Here is a 17,119-nt window from a genome sequence, read left to right as displayed (position 1 = left end):
ACTCTTTCAGAAGCCACGGAAGTGGCTTCTGAAAGAACATGAACCGACTAGCCCAACAGCGTGTGCTTCTGGTGGCCAAGCTATTCCGGACGGCGAGAAACCTACTGGTCGTCTGTCTCACTGAATCGCGCGGACACGGCAGTCTGTGTTGTGCGCGCGCAGATCTTCTAATTATCGTTTTCTATTTATCTTTCCTTTTGTTCGCGATTCCGTCGTCGATCGTGCTTATCCGCGGTTAGATACTAACGCTATTATGTCGGAGAGGGAAGGATGAAAGCCCCACTGATATCGGATTTCACTAACGTGTAATGTACTCTTCCCGAGAGTCTGAGAACGAATACAAAAAAAAATAAATAAAAATGGTGAAAAAGGCCAAACGAGACGATACGTTTCCTATAATCCGTTTCAGAAGGACGGCGAGTTAGCACTGACAATTATGAAGGCCAGCGCTCACACGGCTCTTCCAAAGCCCCCCCCCCCCCTTTTTTTTTTAATTTTCCTTCTCTCTCTTTCTTCCTCATCTCCTTGCACTTTGCATGGAATGCAGCCCCCAAGTTATCACACTTTATACCGCCATATTGTTGTACATCCGGCAATGTGAAAAGCTGCGCTTTATCTCTGTCCGCTTAGCTCTATAATCAGCAGCGAAAGTTGCGAATCGTACGCAATTAAACTTCACACGTTGATTTCACGTGGACACTCCCCCACACCACGCCGTCTGCCGCCGTTCAGCAGGAGAGCAGACGACCCAAGGCGAGACCCATATGACTGCAGCATGTCTGTCTCGCCGGTAGTCACGCGAATTCCCGCACGTCGGCACCGCAGCACTCCGTCGACAGGCTGACGGATGTTGCATCTCGGCAGCGGCTGAAACACAACGCTCCCTTAAAAAGCTATATATCGCCCCTCCCCCGGTTTCCTTTCCGCATCCCCTTCGCCCCTTCGCAAGAGCTGCGTGCCTTTGGAGCGAAGGGCCTCTCCATCCCCTCCATGATGCGCGCGGGCCCTTCAGCGCGGTCAACCGAGCCGCCATTTGTCACCGTGGCTCGACGCTTTGCGCTGCCGCCCGCGGCCGAGGAACCCGCGGCATCTCGACTCGGCTGGGGATATGAGGAAGCGCCAACGGGCGGCAGTTTCCGATAACTTTCGGTAGCACGTAGCAGGCAGCTGGCACGGCGCTGTATATACGGATATATATAGACGTATATATGTCAGAAGAGCGAGCCCGAACCTCCTCTGTTCTCGCGCTTCCTTCCTTCCTTCCTTCCTGAATGTTAGATGGCGAGCGAGGGGGAAAAGAGAGATATAACGGAAAGAGGGCGCTAGGAAGTAAAAGAAAACTAAAAGTCGCGCACGTAAAGCAGTGTTCATCTTCGTCGCAAGAATCCTGCAGGGCGCGAAGAAATTGTTGCGGCGAAGATGAGACTGGCTGCCGCCAGCGGAGCGCGCTGCGACACGCGCCAGCCAAGTCCTATAGCTCCCCCGTGTCTTTGACGAAGTAATTTCCGTTTTCATCCTTCTCCGTACACCGCGCGTGCGCAAAGAAGGTACGGGAACGTGGCATCTCTCATTTCCTTCTGCGGATTTCTTTACGTCCTCCTCTGTTTCTTCTTGTTTGTATCTTTATTCATTCGCCTTCGCTATATTACTCCGTTTAGAATCCAGCGCCTTTCGTTGCGGCGCTATAGTATTCGCCTGCTTGGCGGCTACACAGAGAATACTCCCACGAAGTGTCGAGATAAGAGCTTTTCCTTTGGCAAGCGAGCCAGAAAAATAATTAAGTAGAGATCGAGACGTGTCGCAGCGGAGTTCAGCTTCTTCTTGCTCGTTCCAGTGTAGTACCGATATTATGTATACTATCTCTCCCGCCATTCCGTGTCGTCGAATTCGGGCCTCCGACTTCTTATCGAAGCCCCCTCCGAAGTAATCAGGTAACTATTTCTTCGTCTGATTATCGACTTCTTCTTCTGCGGGCCTTTACTCCACCATTTTCTTTTCTTTCTAACCTCCACCGAAGAAATAATCATACAGCTGCAACTTTACAGGGTCAGATATATTAAGTGTCACGACCGCAACGCACAGGTGTGAGAAGCGCTTGGCTCCGGCGAGACCCTCGTGGAGTGGCTGCCCAGCTATCGCACTCGCCTCGCGATCATTACGCGCGACGCACGAAAGCGGCGAAAAGAAGTTTCGCCGCTTTTTTTAAATCGTTCTTCTTCTTCCTCCTCATCTCTGTCTCCTCTGTGCCGTCTAGTCGCGACGCTTTTTCATCTCTGACGCGTCAAAAGTCAAAAAGAGAGGAGACAGAGAGAGACGAGATAAGAACAGTCGTGTCGAACGAGACCGTCTCGACCTCTCGCATTGGTCTCGTATAAGATGGTCTCGTAAGACAAAGATGGAGGAAGAGAGGAGACGGTGGTGAGGTATCGCTTTTCTCGAAACACGCAGCGGCGCGCGGCTGATAAAAAAAGGGAAGGCTTCCCCCCCCCCCCCCTTTTTTTTGGCTTTTATAGATATGTTCGCCGCCTGTAAAGTGGACCGTGCCGTTCGCACCGAGTGCTTGTAACGAAGACACGTCGCTGCGTCATAAATCAAACGCAAAGCGGGTACGTTTGTGGCTCGATCGCCGACTTCCCGCGGCTTTTTTTTTTTCTTTCGTTCGTTCGTTCACGCGCGTGTATTCACTTTCGCTCGCGTTTTTATCTATCTTTTTCTCCTCGCTTGTCGCGGTATTTCCGAAACGACACCTGCGCAATCGGCATGGAGTCCTTAATCAATAACCTCCTTTTCGCGGTTCCTTGACCTCCAGAAAGAGGGGGAAGAAATGCACTTGGGGCGATCGCTTCGCATTTCAACTCGTTGTAGTGCGTCGTGCGTATGTGGATTGCCCAGCGATTGAAAGAAGAATAAGAAGAAGAACGACATCTTGTCTCGTTCGTGGCAAGTCGTATATAAGTGAGGCAAAAGAATGCGCGCCATCTTTATGCCATTTCGAGGGCACCCCTCACTCACCTTTGACCCGAGACTTCACGCGTTTAACTTCGCGGAACACGTTACCGAGAGCTCGCAAACGGCCGGCGGCGCGGCTACGTTGGTGGGCTCGATCGACTTGACCGCGAGCGGTTATCGAGGCTTGGTTATAGTTAAGAGTCGTTAGTGAGAAAGCGCGCGCTTCACGATCGTTCATTCTCGATGTCGGCTTGCGTATCCGCGTGCACGTATATATACGCCTTTGGGGCTTTTTATCTTGTCTCCTCCCAGTCGTCATCAATATCCTCCATGCATCTGCTTCCCTTAAGATTAGTCTGTTCGTATTCGCAAAGACACGCATGGACCAGTGTCCCGTAGCGTTGCTTACAGGAAAAAGCAGCGAGCGCGAAAGAAGTGTTAAAGACTAGAGTTCGCTACATAAACGATTTTTTGGAGATACTGCGTAAGTCCCCCCCTCCCCCTTTCCTGCCCTCAAAGGTGTAAAATTTCTCTACTGGGTGTATATCTCGCTAGACTAGAAGAATTATGGTTCTCATCGTAGCGTGGATGCCACGAGTACAAACGCATATACCACGCGTTTCGAATACCGTGACAGCTCAGCGTGTAATGACGCTCGTACATGCGTCGACCTAAGAGTGAGTCAAAGCGCAAGAACGATTGCAAAAATTTTTGGCGCCTGTATAGGTGTTACCACGCCCAACTGCCATACTCATCCTTATACTCAACCTCAGGAAGGAAAGCGTGTGAGCTCACTATCCTGAAGCCGAAGAAACACGGCTCCCTTTTTATAGATGGCTCTCTCGCGGCGCCGAAGAGCCTCGGAGCGTCCTGTTTGTTTTTATTGTGGAATCCCTGGAATAATAAAAAAATATATGGAGATAAAAAGAGAGGGGAGAATGCGGTTATGACCCCTCCGTTTTGCGATAAGGCGCCCACGCGGACGCAATGTATGGCCGCAAGAGCATTCTATCACTTCGTTATCTGGAGAGCCATAAATATATTCTCCGCGGGAACGCTGTGAGCGCGCATAGCGTTGGCCTTAGTCACCACCGCAATGTTCCAAAACTCGCGGTCGTTCATAATAAAATGATCCCCCTCCCTCCCTCCTCTCCCATCCATCTAACGGTCTCGCCACTCCCGATGCCGATTTCTTGATCCCTTGCTTCGATGCATTTGCGCTGATATGCTATAGGCAATAACGCAGAACCGATGGCAACAACGGGAAACGAAAGCGCAGTCATCGTGATTCTACGCGTATATAAAAGAGGGGCGGGGCCCCCCCTCGCGTGTACAAAACTCCCGGAGGGACGAAACAAAGCAATCGTGTCTGTGCACGCGGGCGCGTAATGAAATACCGGGCCCGTGCGAAGCACGTCTCGGTCATGAGTGCGCTATTGGACCAAGCGACAAGATTCTCCGCTTCGACGCGCCGCCGCCGGGATCCATTAACCGGTATGCATGGCATTCCGAGAAATAAAAAGCAGGTATGACGGAGTGTAACCGCCTATAGATTGGTCCGCCACCTCTCCCTCTCTCTCTCTGACATCACCCGCCTCCTTCTCACTCTCTTCTCTTCTCTAGCTGACCGGTCCGCCGCCCCGTACCCGTAATAACAAAATGCTGCTATAGCCGTATGGTCACTGCGATTGCTGTGCAACTCAACGGACAGCGTATCGGTCGCGCGATGATCTTTTACTGTTAGGTTTCTTTGATTCTTTCATTTCTTCTGATACTGCTGCTGCTGCTGCTGCAGTTGCTAATTCACGCACGGTTGCGCATTAGCCAAGAACCATTGGCGCGTGCTCGAAAGAAATAAAGTGAAAAAGGAGTCAGCAAGCAAGCAAAGGAACACTTAAAAAAAAAAACAGGAAGATGTAAGCGACGTGTATCTCTCTCCGGCACCACGCGCATACGAAACGTGTTCGTCTAGGTGAAACAACAACCGCAGGAAAGCGGGAGTTAATGCGCCGTGTTGGCGGCACGTACAAGTAGTTATACAGAGTCAAGCGAGAAGGGGAGGGGTCGCCTTTCCTCCTTACCCGCCGCCCGCGCTGCTGCCCTTTTCGGTATAACTACCGGTTGCCGAGCGCCATCGAACACGATATCTGTGTGGAAGTTCGGCAACGAAGCAAGCAAACAAGCACCCCGCACATTCTGCTGCAAGCGCCTCGCAACACTATACACAACGACGAACACGTTAGATGCCGCGCCGGCGCATGGCTTATATAATACACGGTGTTATTGCGCTCCTCTTCTTCCGATTCAGCTATGCCCTCCTCCTCTTCGCCCCGATCTAGCACCACCTACCATGGTGCCCGAGGAATCCCCCCAAGAAGAGAGAGAGAAGGGGCGGGGGGGGGGGGGTGTTGGCCAGTTGAGGAGGAAAGCTAGAGAGGGAGGGGAGGGGTTCGGCGGGGGTCAGCGTGTGATTTATGAATCGATGGAACGCATTGAGAGCGCTGTCGAGCGTACCCCCCCCCCTCCCCGCATCCATCTCTGCGTGCGGGTGTCCGGCCGTGCCTGCATATACCTAGCTGCCTGGCCGCTTACGTGGTGCGCTGCTCTTCTGTCTAGAGCTACCTCTTTCCCTCTCTCTTTTTCCTTCTTTTCCACATCTGAGAGCGTTGCCTGTTGCGGAGCCTGCAGCGTTGCTACTCGGATCGCCTTTCCCCTGCTCGCGTTGGAAATAATTTGTACCGATATCACAGTGCGCCCACTCCCTTGTAAACTCTCCGTTCACGCATGGTATCTCTCTCTCTCTTTATTGGATGTGCATCTGCGCGTGTCGATCCTGCGCAGCTCGGGCACGAGCTGATCTCGCGTTACCAGAGCCTGCTGCACCGGCCCAACCTCTTTCCTTTTTTCTGTCTTTTTTTTTCCGCGTTAGTTTTATTTAATAACTCGTTCTCGAGGAGCGTAATCGATGACTGCCGATCAGGCACCGCGTTACCGCTTCTATCGCTTTGCTTCAAGCAAGCACACGCTCGAGAAACGATACGCGTGTACGTTTGTAATTATATGCATATACATGGCGTGGCGCTGGTTCTATCTAACGGGCCGGCTGGCACTGTCCAGGCGTTTACTGAGAATAGAAATCTAGATGGGGGTGTGGAGCCCCCACGCGGAGTGCCAGCGCATCATTGGCGAGTGTTGCTGCGGCACCGCTCGCATGGATGAACACTGAAGGGGAAAAAAACAAAAACAAAACAACAACAACGAAACGAGTCACAGCTTTGCGACGAAACACTGCTGCAGCTTTTCTTTTCCTAAATGTTTGTTCCCGTTGGCCAGTCGGCCTCACCATTAATACGTTTAGCGTAGATCCAACCGAATTTTTTACCAATGTACACTGTTTTCTTTTTTTTTCTAATTTTCGAAAGCTTTATATATCTGGCTCGAAGGGTTTCAGGGCATTTATACTGCCAACTTCTCAATGATTTCGGGCATGCCGTGCTCGCACTGCACGCAGCAAAACGTACATGCAAGGTGCAATTTCAACAATGCATACCGGCAGGATCTCCCTTCTTTTGTCGTTGTTGCTAACGTGGAACATCGTGGAAGAGCCGCGGAACCGTTTTCGAAAGTGGCCACGCCTGCTGCACTTCCTGTTGCACCTACTTCAAGCATTTTCCATTTAATGTACGTTCGCGCCCCGAGGCGGGTTTCTATACCGTACTCAAAGTATTCTATCGCTACCGCGGGCCGCGCGGCATTCCCCCGTTTATAATGCGTGCGTAGCGTGGTAGCTCGCCTATACAACAATAACAACAACAACAACAACGACAAAAAAGAGAAAAAGAAAAGTGGAAGGTGATCCAACATGCACGGCTGCTGCGGAGTTGCTGAGTTCGAACCAGTTCAGAACCATTTGTCTAGAGGCACCGCGCAGTTGCGTATAGAATGCGCTCCATACACACCGCCGAGTCTTGTATGGCTGTATATAGGTGCGGCTATAGCGCTATAGTGGAGAACAACGGCCCCTGCTGTACGCACTCACTACACACTACATAGACAAGCGATCGTTCGTTCGGGCTTTGAGCGGTTCCCGAGCGCATTTGTCACGTCCGAGCCGGAGGATAGTTTTCGTCCCGCCGTCGCAAGCCCCCCGAGGCGATGTGTATAGCTGCGCCGCGAGTCGAGCGGCGGCAGCCTTTCGCAGCATCCATAGGTCCATTGCTCACACGGTAATGAACATTTGTGCCTCATGACAGGGACGCCGTGGCGTCATTAGTTATACGTGTGCGACACGCGTGCCGCGTAGCGGACGCGATTGCCGCTTATATATATATATATAGGAAAGATTACTTTTCAAGGTCTCGTTTTTCTTTGTTATATATATATGTTTTCTTTGTTACGTTTTTCATTGTTAGCAGTGTCCAAGCACTGGCAGAGCAAGCAGTGTCCTCCTTGTCGCATTTAAGCACTTAATATATATATATATATATATATATATATATATATATATATATATATATATATATAATGGTCACGACACCACTGAAACATAGAATCCGGACGCGCTGCTTTTGCGCGTCTTTCACATCCGTCAAAAGAGATGGTGCGGAGACCTGTGTTCTCATCCTTCGTCAACGGGTTGAGAGAGAAAAGGAGAGCTTTGTGTGTGTGTGTGTGGGGGGGGGGGGGGGGGGGGGGGGACTGAGCAGAATGTACACCAGCCGCGCGGCAGCGTCATTTCCCTTACGGCAGTGCGTTATACGGTATACTATACAGACTATACGATAATGACAGATTAAGGTGTTTCGTATCCTTTTAGAAATAAGGGGAGCTGCAATACATGTAGGATTGAGAGAGGCATGAGGAACGAAGAGAATAGCTTTTTCAAGGATAGCCAAAACTTCCTTGATACGAAATATTGTCAGGGAGTGCGTATGTATTGTACGTATAGTTATTACATCAAACTGTATGTAACTGTTTTTAACTTGCAACTTGAAGGGTTGATAATATAAAGTGCAAGACCTTTGCTATATTTAAATAATATTGTACTGTATATTGGTGTATTCGTCCCTTCTTTCTTGCTTGCTTGCTTGCTTCCTCGAAAAAATGAAACTATGCTAAACATTCTCGTAGCACTAATTGGCTGCCCTCTTAGCGAAAACAGAAAAAAAAAAGAAAAGAAATCGAAGTAGCTCACAGCGTAACGAGAGGACGTCTGTATCACCCGTCGTGAAGGCGCGTTCCTTGCTGTTAAAGATCGGTAAACGAGGAGGATAGCAAAACAAAATTAAGAAAATCAGAAAAGCGGAAAAGGTGCATTAACGTTACGTATGGTTCAGCGACTTCTATTCTCTGCAGCCATGGTTCGTGGGCGAAGCTCCACTTAGAAAGAAAGAAAGAAAGAAAGAAAGAAAGAAAGAAAGAAAGAAAGAAAGAAAGAAAGGAAGGAAGGAAGAAAGAAAGAAAGGAAGAAAGGAAGGAAGAAGAAGAGAGGAAGAAAGAAAGAAAGAAAGAAAGAAAGAAGGAAGGAAGAAAGGAAGAGAAGAAAGAAAGAAAGAAAGAAGGAAGGAGAAGAGAAAGAAAGGAAGGAAAGAAGAAAGAGAAGGAAAGAAAGAAAAGGAAAGAAGAAGAAAGAAAAAGAAAGAAAGGAAAGAAAAGAAGAAGGAAGAAAGAAAGAAGGAAGAAAGGAAGAGGAAGAAAGAAGAAGAAAGGAAGGAAGAAAGAAAGAAGGAAGAAAGAAGAAGAAGAAGAAAGAAAAGAAAGAAAGAAGAGAAAAGAAGGAAGGAAGAGAGGAAGAAAGGAAGGAAAGGAAGAAAGAAGAAGAAAGGAAGGAAGGAAGGAAGGAAGGAAGGAAGAAAGAAAGAAAGGAAGAAAGAAAGAAAGAAAGAAAGAACGAAAGAAAGAAGAAAGAAGGAAGAGGAAGGCGAAAGAAGAAAGGAAAGAAAGAAAGGAAGGGAAGAAGGAAAAGGAAGGAAGAAGGAAAGAAAAAAGAAAGCGAGGAAGGAAGGAACCAAAGAAAGGAAGGAAGAACGAAAGAACGAACGAAAGAAAGGAAGAAAGAGAGAAAGAAAGAAAGGAAGAAAGAGAGGAAGGAAGAAAGAAAGAACGAAAGAAAGAAAGAGAGGAAGGACGGAAGGAAGAAAGAAAGAAAGAAAGAAAAGAAAGAAAGAAAGAAAGGAAGGAAGGAAGGAAGGTAGAAAGAAAGAAAGGAAGAAAGGAAGAAAGAAAGAAAGAAAGAAAGGGAAAAAGAAAGAAAGAAAGAATGGAAGGAAGGAAGATAGAAAGAAATGAAAGAAGGAAGGAAGAAAAGAAGGAAGAAAGGAAGAAAGAAAGAAAGGACGAAAAGCAACGCGAAAGGGCCCATGTCTGCCTCATTAAAACCAAGATTAGAGTTCATAATCCGTATTGACCCCCCCCTCCTGAAAATAAATTACTATTAAACTTCTTTTTTTCTTCAACTTTCGCCCAGCTTCTTTCGGGCTCGCGACTGCTTCGGATTTCCGCATTTTTTTTTTCTTTTTTGACTTCCGTTTAGAAGCTTAATCTGGGATCTGCTTTAAACAAAGATCGACCGACTGTATTCGTGAGCTTCCTTAAAAGCTTTCGTCTTTATTATTATTTTGTGTCACTTTCTTTATTCGCTTCTTAAAATCTCATTCAAACCCGTGCGCAATCTTCTACTGCTTCTTTTCAGTTCTACCTGTTTCGAAAGATTCAATCTGGATAAAAAAAAAAGAAAGAAAGAAAGAGTAAGAATACTTCAACCGCACAGGCTTAGAGGGCTGCGTGCGTTTGCGATACGGCAGAGAGATTTATGTATTATTCTGGAAATCGAAGCAGATCTGCCTCGCAGAGGTACAAAGATTATTGCGCTTCCAGCGTATTATCGTGCCTGTGATTTGGCAATGCTTGCAATCAATTTCGCTCATCGTGTAATTCTATCGGCGCCTGCTTTGTTTCAGCATTTTTGCTGCTTTCGTTCGATAGCCTCTCCCATACGGAGCATGATTAATAGAGTGTATGTACCTTCAGTGATTGCATGTCAATCGATACTGTGGTTGGTTCGATATTGAGTCTGAAATCGACTTCTGTGTCGTATAAAGAGACAGAGGATTGAATTTGAAAGCGAGAGATTTGATTGGTGCCGCTAAACTTTCCCTTTAGCGCCATCCATTTGTCAATGTCTTGAAACCAGGTGCATTGTAGTTCAGGTTAGTCGGAGGGCCAAGAAAGGCTGTGAATTCAATCTCGCTGCGCATGCATTAAGATATTGTACTCGCGTGAACGTGACAATATATGTACACCTAGCAGCAAAAGTTTAGGGTACGTGTGCCCCCCCCCCCCCCCAAGAAATGCGTATTTCTGTTCTATCATTGCCTACAGATCTTAATCTAGCTGCTGATAGGTTGGAATATCAACTGCAGGCTGAGACATTTATTTGGAGGTTATGTTTCCAGACAAAACGACAATATAGCTTTGTTCGAACATTTCGCGTCCCGCAAAGTTTTGCTGCAGGGTGTATTCTTTCGCGAAAGCCCGTCGCATTTCCTGCATACGTTTAAAAATGATAATAAAAAAAATAAAAGATAACGCGCACAAACCAGCAAAAACATATGGAGGCCGTTTTGAAAGCGCTATACGTTTAGTTTTAAACGATCGTGAGTTAAAGCACACTTTGTTATATATATATATATATATATATATATATATATATATATATATATATATATATATATATATATATATATATATATATATATATATATGGGTCCAATAACGTTGCCGACGATACAACTATCGCTTTGCACCGTGAAGACACCGTACAGTCAGTGGGGCCTCTGGAAGCCCATTTCACAAAATCGAAGTCTCTGTGGTGATCCACTGTCATTGTAGCAAGGTCATTTACATTTAGCATGTCTATAATCTTCACTATAAGCGGAACGCAAGAGATATACTTCATAAGCCGCGGCATTGCACGGTTCGTGCTTTTGTGTGCGTGTGCGCGCTTCATTACACTGCGGTTCGGCCTATTTCGTTACACTTGCAACTTTCCATGGATACTACTCTTCCCCCCCTCCCTCGGCCGGCTTCTTTCGAGTATTTGATTTAATTTGACATTCAGTTTCAAATCAATTCCTGTCCGTACTAATGACTTCGCATCCTTTTTTTTTTTGCCATCTTCAGCCGGAAGCTGGGCCGTGGAGGTGACGTTCCGAGTGACCAATCGCAACTACTCCCCGGATTTGGTCGACCACTCCAGCAGGGTCTTCAAGTCACTCGCCTCGGAAGTGGCGCGCGCGGTGAGTGTTTTGTTTGCTTTAATCGGCGATCAACGTTGCTCCGTAAACGCCACTTTATAGCCGATCTTACTCAAGACACATGGGCACCGCCGCCTTGGGCTGTTGAACGAATGTTTTCTTGTTTTTGTACATGGTGACGTGAATGAATAAGCTCATGAAACGTCGAATGCTCCAACCCAATCATTTTCGTGTGTGCGCGTCTACCGTAGCACTGTTGGTTCAGTAGGTCAAGATATAAAACGGCAAGGCTACAGCCCAATATGGCGGCACCGAAACCAATACGTAGAAGTCTGTGTACGCAGAGGAAACCTCCCTACCTTTGAAAAATAATATCTTCTTTGTTTTCTACGCTGCGATTTCTTACTTCTTTCTCATTTGTCCACTCCGTCGGCGCTTATACCAATCACAATATAGCGAACGCCATGGCTGCCGCTTTAGTACGCCTCGAGCAGTCTTAGACATCGCCGCTTCGCTGATATCCGACATTTATTTATAAGGTATAGAGAAAGTTAAGGTTAAAAGAGATAAAAGATGGCAGGCAGGAAAATGGCGCAGTTTTGCCCTACACTTTCATCTTCCGTGGAGCCCCACGAAATTCTATAGTATAATATATATCTATTTGTAATCGCCCGTAACGTTAAAACGAATACGCGGTAAGGTGGGGGCGAAGGGGAAGGATGTGCAGCGATGAAATTCTCTGTCAAACCCTCATCTTACAGCCACCGTGTGTTTATCGATCGACCGGGTCTTTTTTTTTTTTTTTAAACTAATTCCGATGTCTTGGCTGCGGAAAGACTTATACATCGCGGTGATATCTATACCGTAGTCAAAGACACAAAGGAGACGAAAGAGAGAAAGAGAGAGAAAAAAAAAGAACTGTTTCAAAGATGAATACAATTGGAAGGAAAGTATACAGAAAGGACAAATAAACAGGGAAGGCTGTACGTACACCGAGATGGCGAAAAACGCATTCCAGAGAAATCGACGACGGCGGTGTAGAGAAATGCGCGAAATCATTCCGGCACTGCATCTATGTCTAAGGGCAAAAACGCCTCCAGATTTATTCTATTTCGCCCGTTCTTATTTTACTTCTCGCTTTATATGCGTTGTTCTCTTCCCTTTTGGCGCGCGTTATGATTTCAAAATGTATTTTTTTTTTACTTTTTCTTTTTCAATCTAGAAAGAAGTCACCATCTGTCAAAAAAGGGAAGGTGAGGGGGAAAACGGTGGTGATTGTGGAATGTCTATATTTTTACACATCCCGCATACGTGGGCCATTTCGGACTCGTTTTAAATTTACGATGAGAGACCGCTCCTTTCTTTCTTTCTTTCTTTCTTTCTTTCTTTCTTTCTTTCTTTCTTTCTTTCTTTCTTTCTTTCTTTCTTTCTTTCTTTCTTTCTTTCTTTCTTTCTTTCTTTCTTTCTTTCTTCTTTCCTTCTTTCTTTCTTTCTTTCTTTCTATTTTCGTCTCTCATCCTAAACCACACCGCGTGCCCCTCTCGGAAGCATCTTCCCCGACGGGAGAGGATATCTCTTCCTTCTCCTCCTCTTTTTTTTTTTCTCTTTCTCGTCTTTTCCCCGAGTCGAGGACGGGACATATACAAGGATCAAGAGGGCGTTTCCGTCGTCAGACGTTTGCGACGACGACACGTGGTGGGGAGCAAAGAAAGCGAAAAACTGGACAGAGAGACGGAAAGAAATTGAATAAAAGAAAAAAAAAAGTAGACGAGCGGAAACTGGCGAAATCCCCTCCGGAGAAGAGTGAAAGTTCGGGCTTCCTGTGATCAAAAATGTAAACAACGCGATGATCCAAAGAAATCCGGAAGATGTACACTGACTTCTCCCTCCGCCGATATTATATATATATATATATATATATATATATATATATATATATATATATATATATATATATATATATATATATATTCGTGGGTGTGTATTATTGTAGTACGCGTATATACTATATTCCATGGCTCGGAGGACGTTGACTCCAAAGCCGCGGCCACCAGCGATTTGTTTTCGTCTCGCGGTGTGCGCGCCAGCCGACATTGAATGTTTCAACTAATACATCAAAGGGGTTTATGCTCTGTGTGAAGTGCAGTATGGCGAACGTTTTCGATGTTATAAAGATAACCATATGCGACAGCAATCTGTGTGGCTAGGCGAAATGATAAGAATAAGAGGACTCTGCAGCCACGTTTTGTCTTTAGTTTTTTTTTTTTAATTTTAAGAAACTGACCCTACGTTTCGAGACCCGTTCGGTCTTCAGCAAACATGAAGCGTGTCCAGGGACTGCCGTGGCTGGACGTAATACAACTGCTAATAACTATAACAAGAATAACAAGAACTATAACATAACAAGCACTATAACAAGAAATGAAAGCACGGTTTCTCCCACTCTTGGAAGTGGAGCTGTGGAGTTGGTGAAGTGAGAGAGGGAGTGGAAAGGAGGTGGTTGAAGGCAGCTGCACAGCAGGAAGCCATCGTCGGGTTCCTATAGCTGCTCGGTGTAGCGAGGGACAAAAACAAACAACAATAATAAAAATAAAAGTCAAGCTCGATACTCTGGGCGACAGAACTCGCGAAAGACGTCTCCATATCTCAGATACGCACTGTCACGGGGAACTGATACGAAACAGAATCCTTAAAAAAAAAAAAGTTTGAACGCCGCCTTAGCAGGGCAGGGTACACAGGCAGTGGGCAAAGGCGTGTCGCAAGAGACGGATGGCTAGGCGAGAGAAAGCACTTAAAAAAAAAAACAAAACAAAGTGGAGAGGGGGAGCGCGTGAACGGAAGAAAGCACCGAGACGACGACTGCGCGCATATTCGAAAAACGGACTTCGCAATGCCGGCCGGCGCCGCGCCGATTGTCGCAAACGACGCGACGTGTATATCGGAGAAGATCCATATGCCGTGTGTTCTCAGCGAACACACACGTTCGCGCACACACGTCGGCACGCACACGTACACGTTCGAAGCGGGAACGCGTCTCTCCACGTTGAGCGGATGTAAGGAATCTTTATTTTCGTTCCTGTTGTCTTTCTTTCGATTTTTTTTTTTTGTCCTTCATTTTCACCCCGCAATGCCCGTACCACTGTCCCTCGACTCTACGTACGCTTTCACTTTTCTCTGTGCACGTCCGTCCTGATAACGTCTTCGCAGCGAAACTCCTCCCCAACGAGAGAGGTGTGTGTGGCGACGCCGGCGGAGACGATATTGATATTTGCTTAGCCTCGTCTCGCCGGCGCGAGCTCTCTCTCGCTCTCCTAATATTCGCTTCCCGATCCGGCGCGGAACTTTTTCGCGATATCGTCTCCGCGCGAACCTTGTGCCGCCGCGCAGGAGCCAGGAAAGATGACAGATCGAGCCTTGCTTCCTTCCTTCCCTCCTTCCTTCCTTTTTTTTTTTTTTGGTTTATGCGTTTTTAAAAATTTTTTTTTTACTTTTCAAGTCAGTATATGCGTTTGCTCATACTTTCGGTTCGCACCCACCCGTTGCTTCTCCGAAAAGTATTGCGCCGCCCCACACCCGTCGCTGTGTTCTTTATTATTATCGTTATTATCGCGATTTTAGTCGCATTCCGCGTTCCATCCTGCGCCCATATTTCAATAAACGAACGTCGCTTCTCGGATGTTCCACGCTCCGTCTTGAAGGGGGGAAAGAAAGAAAGAAAGAAAGAAAGAAAGAAAGAAAGAAAGAAAGAAGAAAGAAAGAAGAAAGAAAGAAAGAAAGAAAGAAAGAAAGAAAGAAAGAAGGAAAGAAAGAAAGAAGGAAAGAAAGAATAAGGAATGAATGCGGAGAATGCGAGATCGCGATAGCCGAGAGAAATGTACGAATGCGAACGGTATGCGGATGATATCGACACAGAACTCACTGTCTTCGCGGCGTCGTCAACCATGTTGCTCCTGTCCCGATGCTCCCGTATATTTTAATTAAAAGCACGACGAAACGTGCATTCATGCAGGTTGTGCAGGTTTCCACACCAGTTCGTCATACGTGCTTCCAACTTGCATGCTTGAGCAGTCGTGTGTGTCGGGCGCGGCTCTGAAGGCCATTGTTTCAGAGGTCGTTTCAGAGGTTCGCAGAGATTGTACAACAATTATTTGGACTTTAATCAGTGATGAGTGATTATCGAATAAGAAATGAAAAACAATCTAGGTTTCAACGCAGTTCGCGTATATTTAAATGCTCGGGAAAGACCGTTGTGACGACTTCCTAAGCTTCTCTTTAATATACGAGCTAGCGCAGTGTGAACCATTGTTGTCTGTATACGGCTCAATCTCACAAGTGTGTGCGCATTTCGCGACTTACGTAATACAGATTGTTTTGTATTTAAGTCTTTTTTTTTTTTTGCTCCATAACTGTTCTCCTTCACCCTCTCTCTCTCTCTCTTTTTTTTTTGTTCCTACGCGCTTTCATGCGGCGTTGACCAAATTAAACTTACACTACACTTTTGGTACGCTTACGTGAGTGCACTTACACATGCATGCTGTCGCGGAGTACTAGTTACGTCTCTAACTAGCTCTTAACCAGCGATGCATTCATTATGCCCGTGCGCTTGGCTCGATCGCCAAGTAAAGTCAGCAGAGAGCGAGACGAAGAAAGAAGGATGAGCCTTCTAAAGAACTGCTCATGTCTTGGAATGAATGAACGAGCGGGCCACGGGGCAAGAAAAATACTTACACCACGGCGCAGGCTCAGCAAATGAGAAGGACATCAGAGAGGACCCTCGCGCATGCCTGCGTGCGTTATTATTATGTGCTGCAGCTTGTCGTTCATTTGTGAACTTCGTTACGGCGCCGGGCTTCGTTCGCCCCGGTGAACCGGCCGGAGTTCCTTGAGAATTCTTCGGCGCGCAAGAATTTAATGGCGCGTCTCTTTATACCACACGACCCGGCCGCCCCTGTACTCGTCGTCCGCGCAGTTTAGTTCTGTGCACTACGGTGGAAGGTGAAGGGAAGGTTCCAGGGCGAGCGCCCGTTCTTGCGCTTCGCGTCCTCGACAACGTGCCGTCAGTTTTGTTGTGCCATTGATGCAGGTGTGCGGTCTATTGATCATTGATCAATGATCTATAGACCGCACACGATCATTGATGATCGTGTGCGGTCTATAGAACGTTTGGCACGTGTCAGTAGGAGAAATTTCTTGGGGAAACGGAATGTGCAGAGTGTGTCCTCGTATCAAAGGATTGGGCACAGTGAGATGGGTTGGCCAGTGTTCCTCGTCCCCATAGTTTGCTCGGTAGAAACGGGTAATTGAACTATGGGCGGTATCTAGCGAGTACAATGTCTGTAGGGCGCGAAGTTGCTAGATAAGGTGAACGTACACAAACGAACGGCCACTCATACAGGACTGCCCGAGCACGCTGTCTCCAATGCTTCATTGAGTGCTAATGTGATTGTTTCCCTCGCGCAATATTATGTAGTTTTAAACCTAACTTACATGTTGGTAGTTTACAGGACCAAACGGAAACAAAAAGAAAAGGAAAGGTTAATTATAATTTTCTTAGAAGAGAAAGTGTCACAGATGCTCTGACCGTACACATTTAAGCGGCCCTGCTCTGCAGCTTTTATCGTGCTGCATGGAATTGAGACTGTGCGCAAGGATGCTTGAAGAAACTTCGCCAGCTTATCGCGGAGCACTGCACGTGTCCCTGTTGTAGGAAAGATATAATTAGGCTCTCTCCTTCTGGCGCGCGCGCGCTCTTTCTTCGTGCGTTGGAATGCTGATGGTGCCAAAGAAAAAAGAAAACACAGCCGAAGTACAAAATAAGGGGGCAGCAACCGTAGAATGAAGGCACGGGGTCAGTGAAAGTGAAATAAAAGAAAGTATAATGGCTAGAGAAACAAAAATAATGAAACGAGCCGTAT

The 17,119-nt window shown here is 46.8% G+C and overlaps 2 protein-coding genes across 4 annotated transcripts in view; both read left to right on the top strand.

Annotated features, from left to right (window-relative positions):
* LOC119383606 (60S ribosomal protein L19) overlaps positions 1-17,119 on the top strand; it is a 310,809-nt gene that overhangs the window by 187,410 nt on the left and 106,280 nt on the right. The window lies entirely within an intron of this gene.
* LOC119383607 (uncharacterized) overlaps positions 1-17,119 on the top strand; it is a 169,815-nt gene that overhangs the window by 137,231 nt on the left and 15,465 nt on the right. For both annotated transcript variants that reach the window (XM_037651857.2, XM_037651856.2), the window contains exon 5: positions 11,131-11,246. In XM_037651857.2, the coding sequence (XP_037507785.1) occupies positions 11,131-11,246 (116 nt within the window). The remainder of the gene's footprint in view (positions 1-11,130; positions 11,247-17,119) is intronic.

This window comes from Rhipicephalus sanguineus, chromosome 2 (assembly GCF_013339695.2).
Source record: "Rhipicephalus sanguineus isolate Rsan-2018 chromosome 2, BIME_Rsan_1.4, whole genome shotgun sequence".
In the NCBI taxonomy this organism is placed as follows: Eukaryota; Metazoa; Arthropoda; class Arachnida; order Ixodida; family Ixodidae; genus Rhipicephalus; species Rhipicephalus sanguineus.
This window is presented reverse-complemented; position numbering and strand designations above follow the sequence as displayed.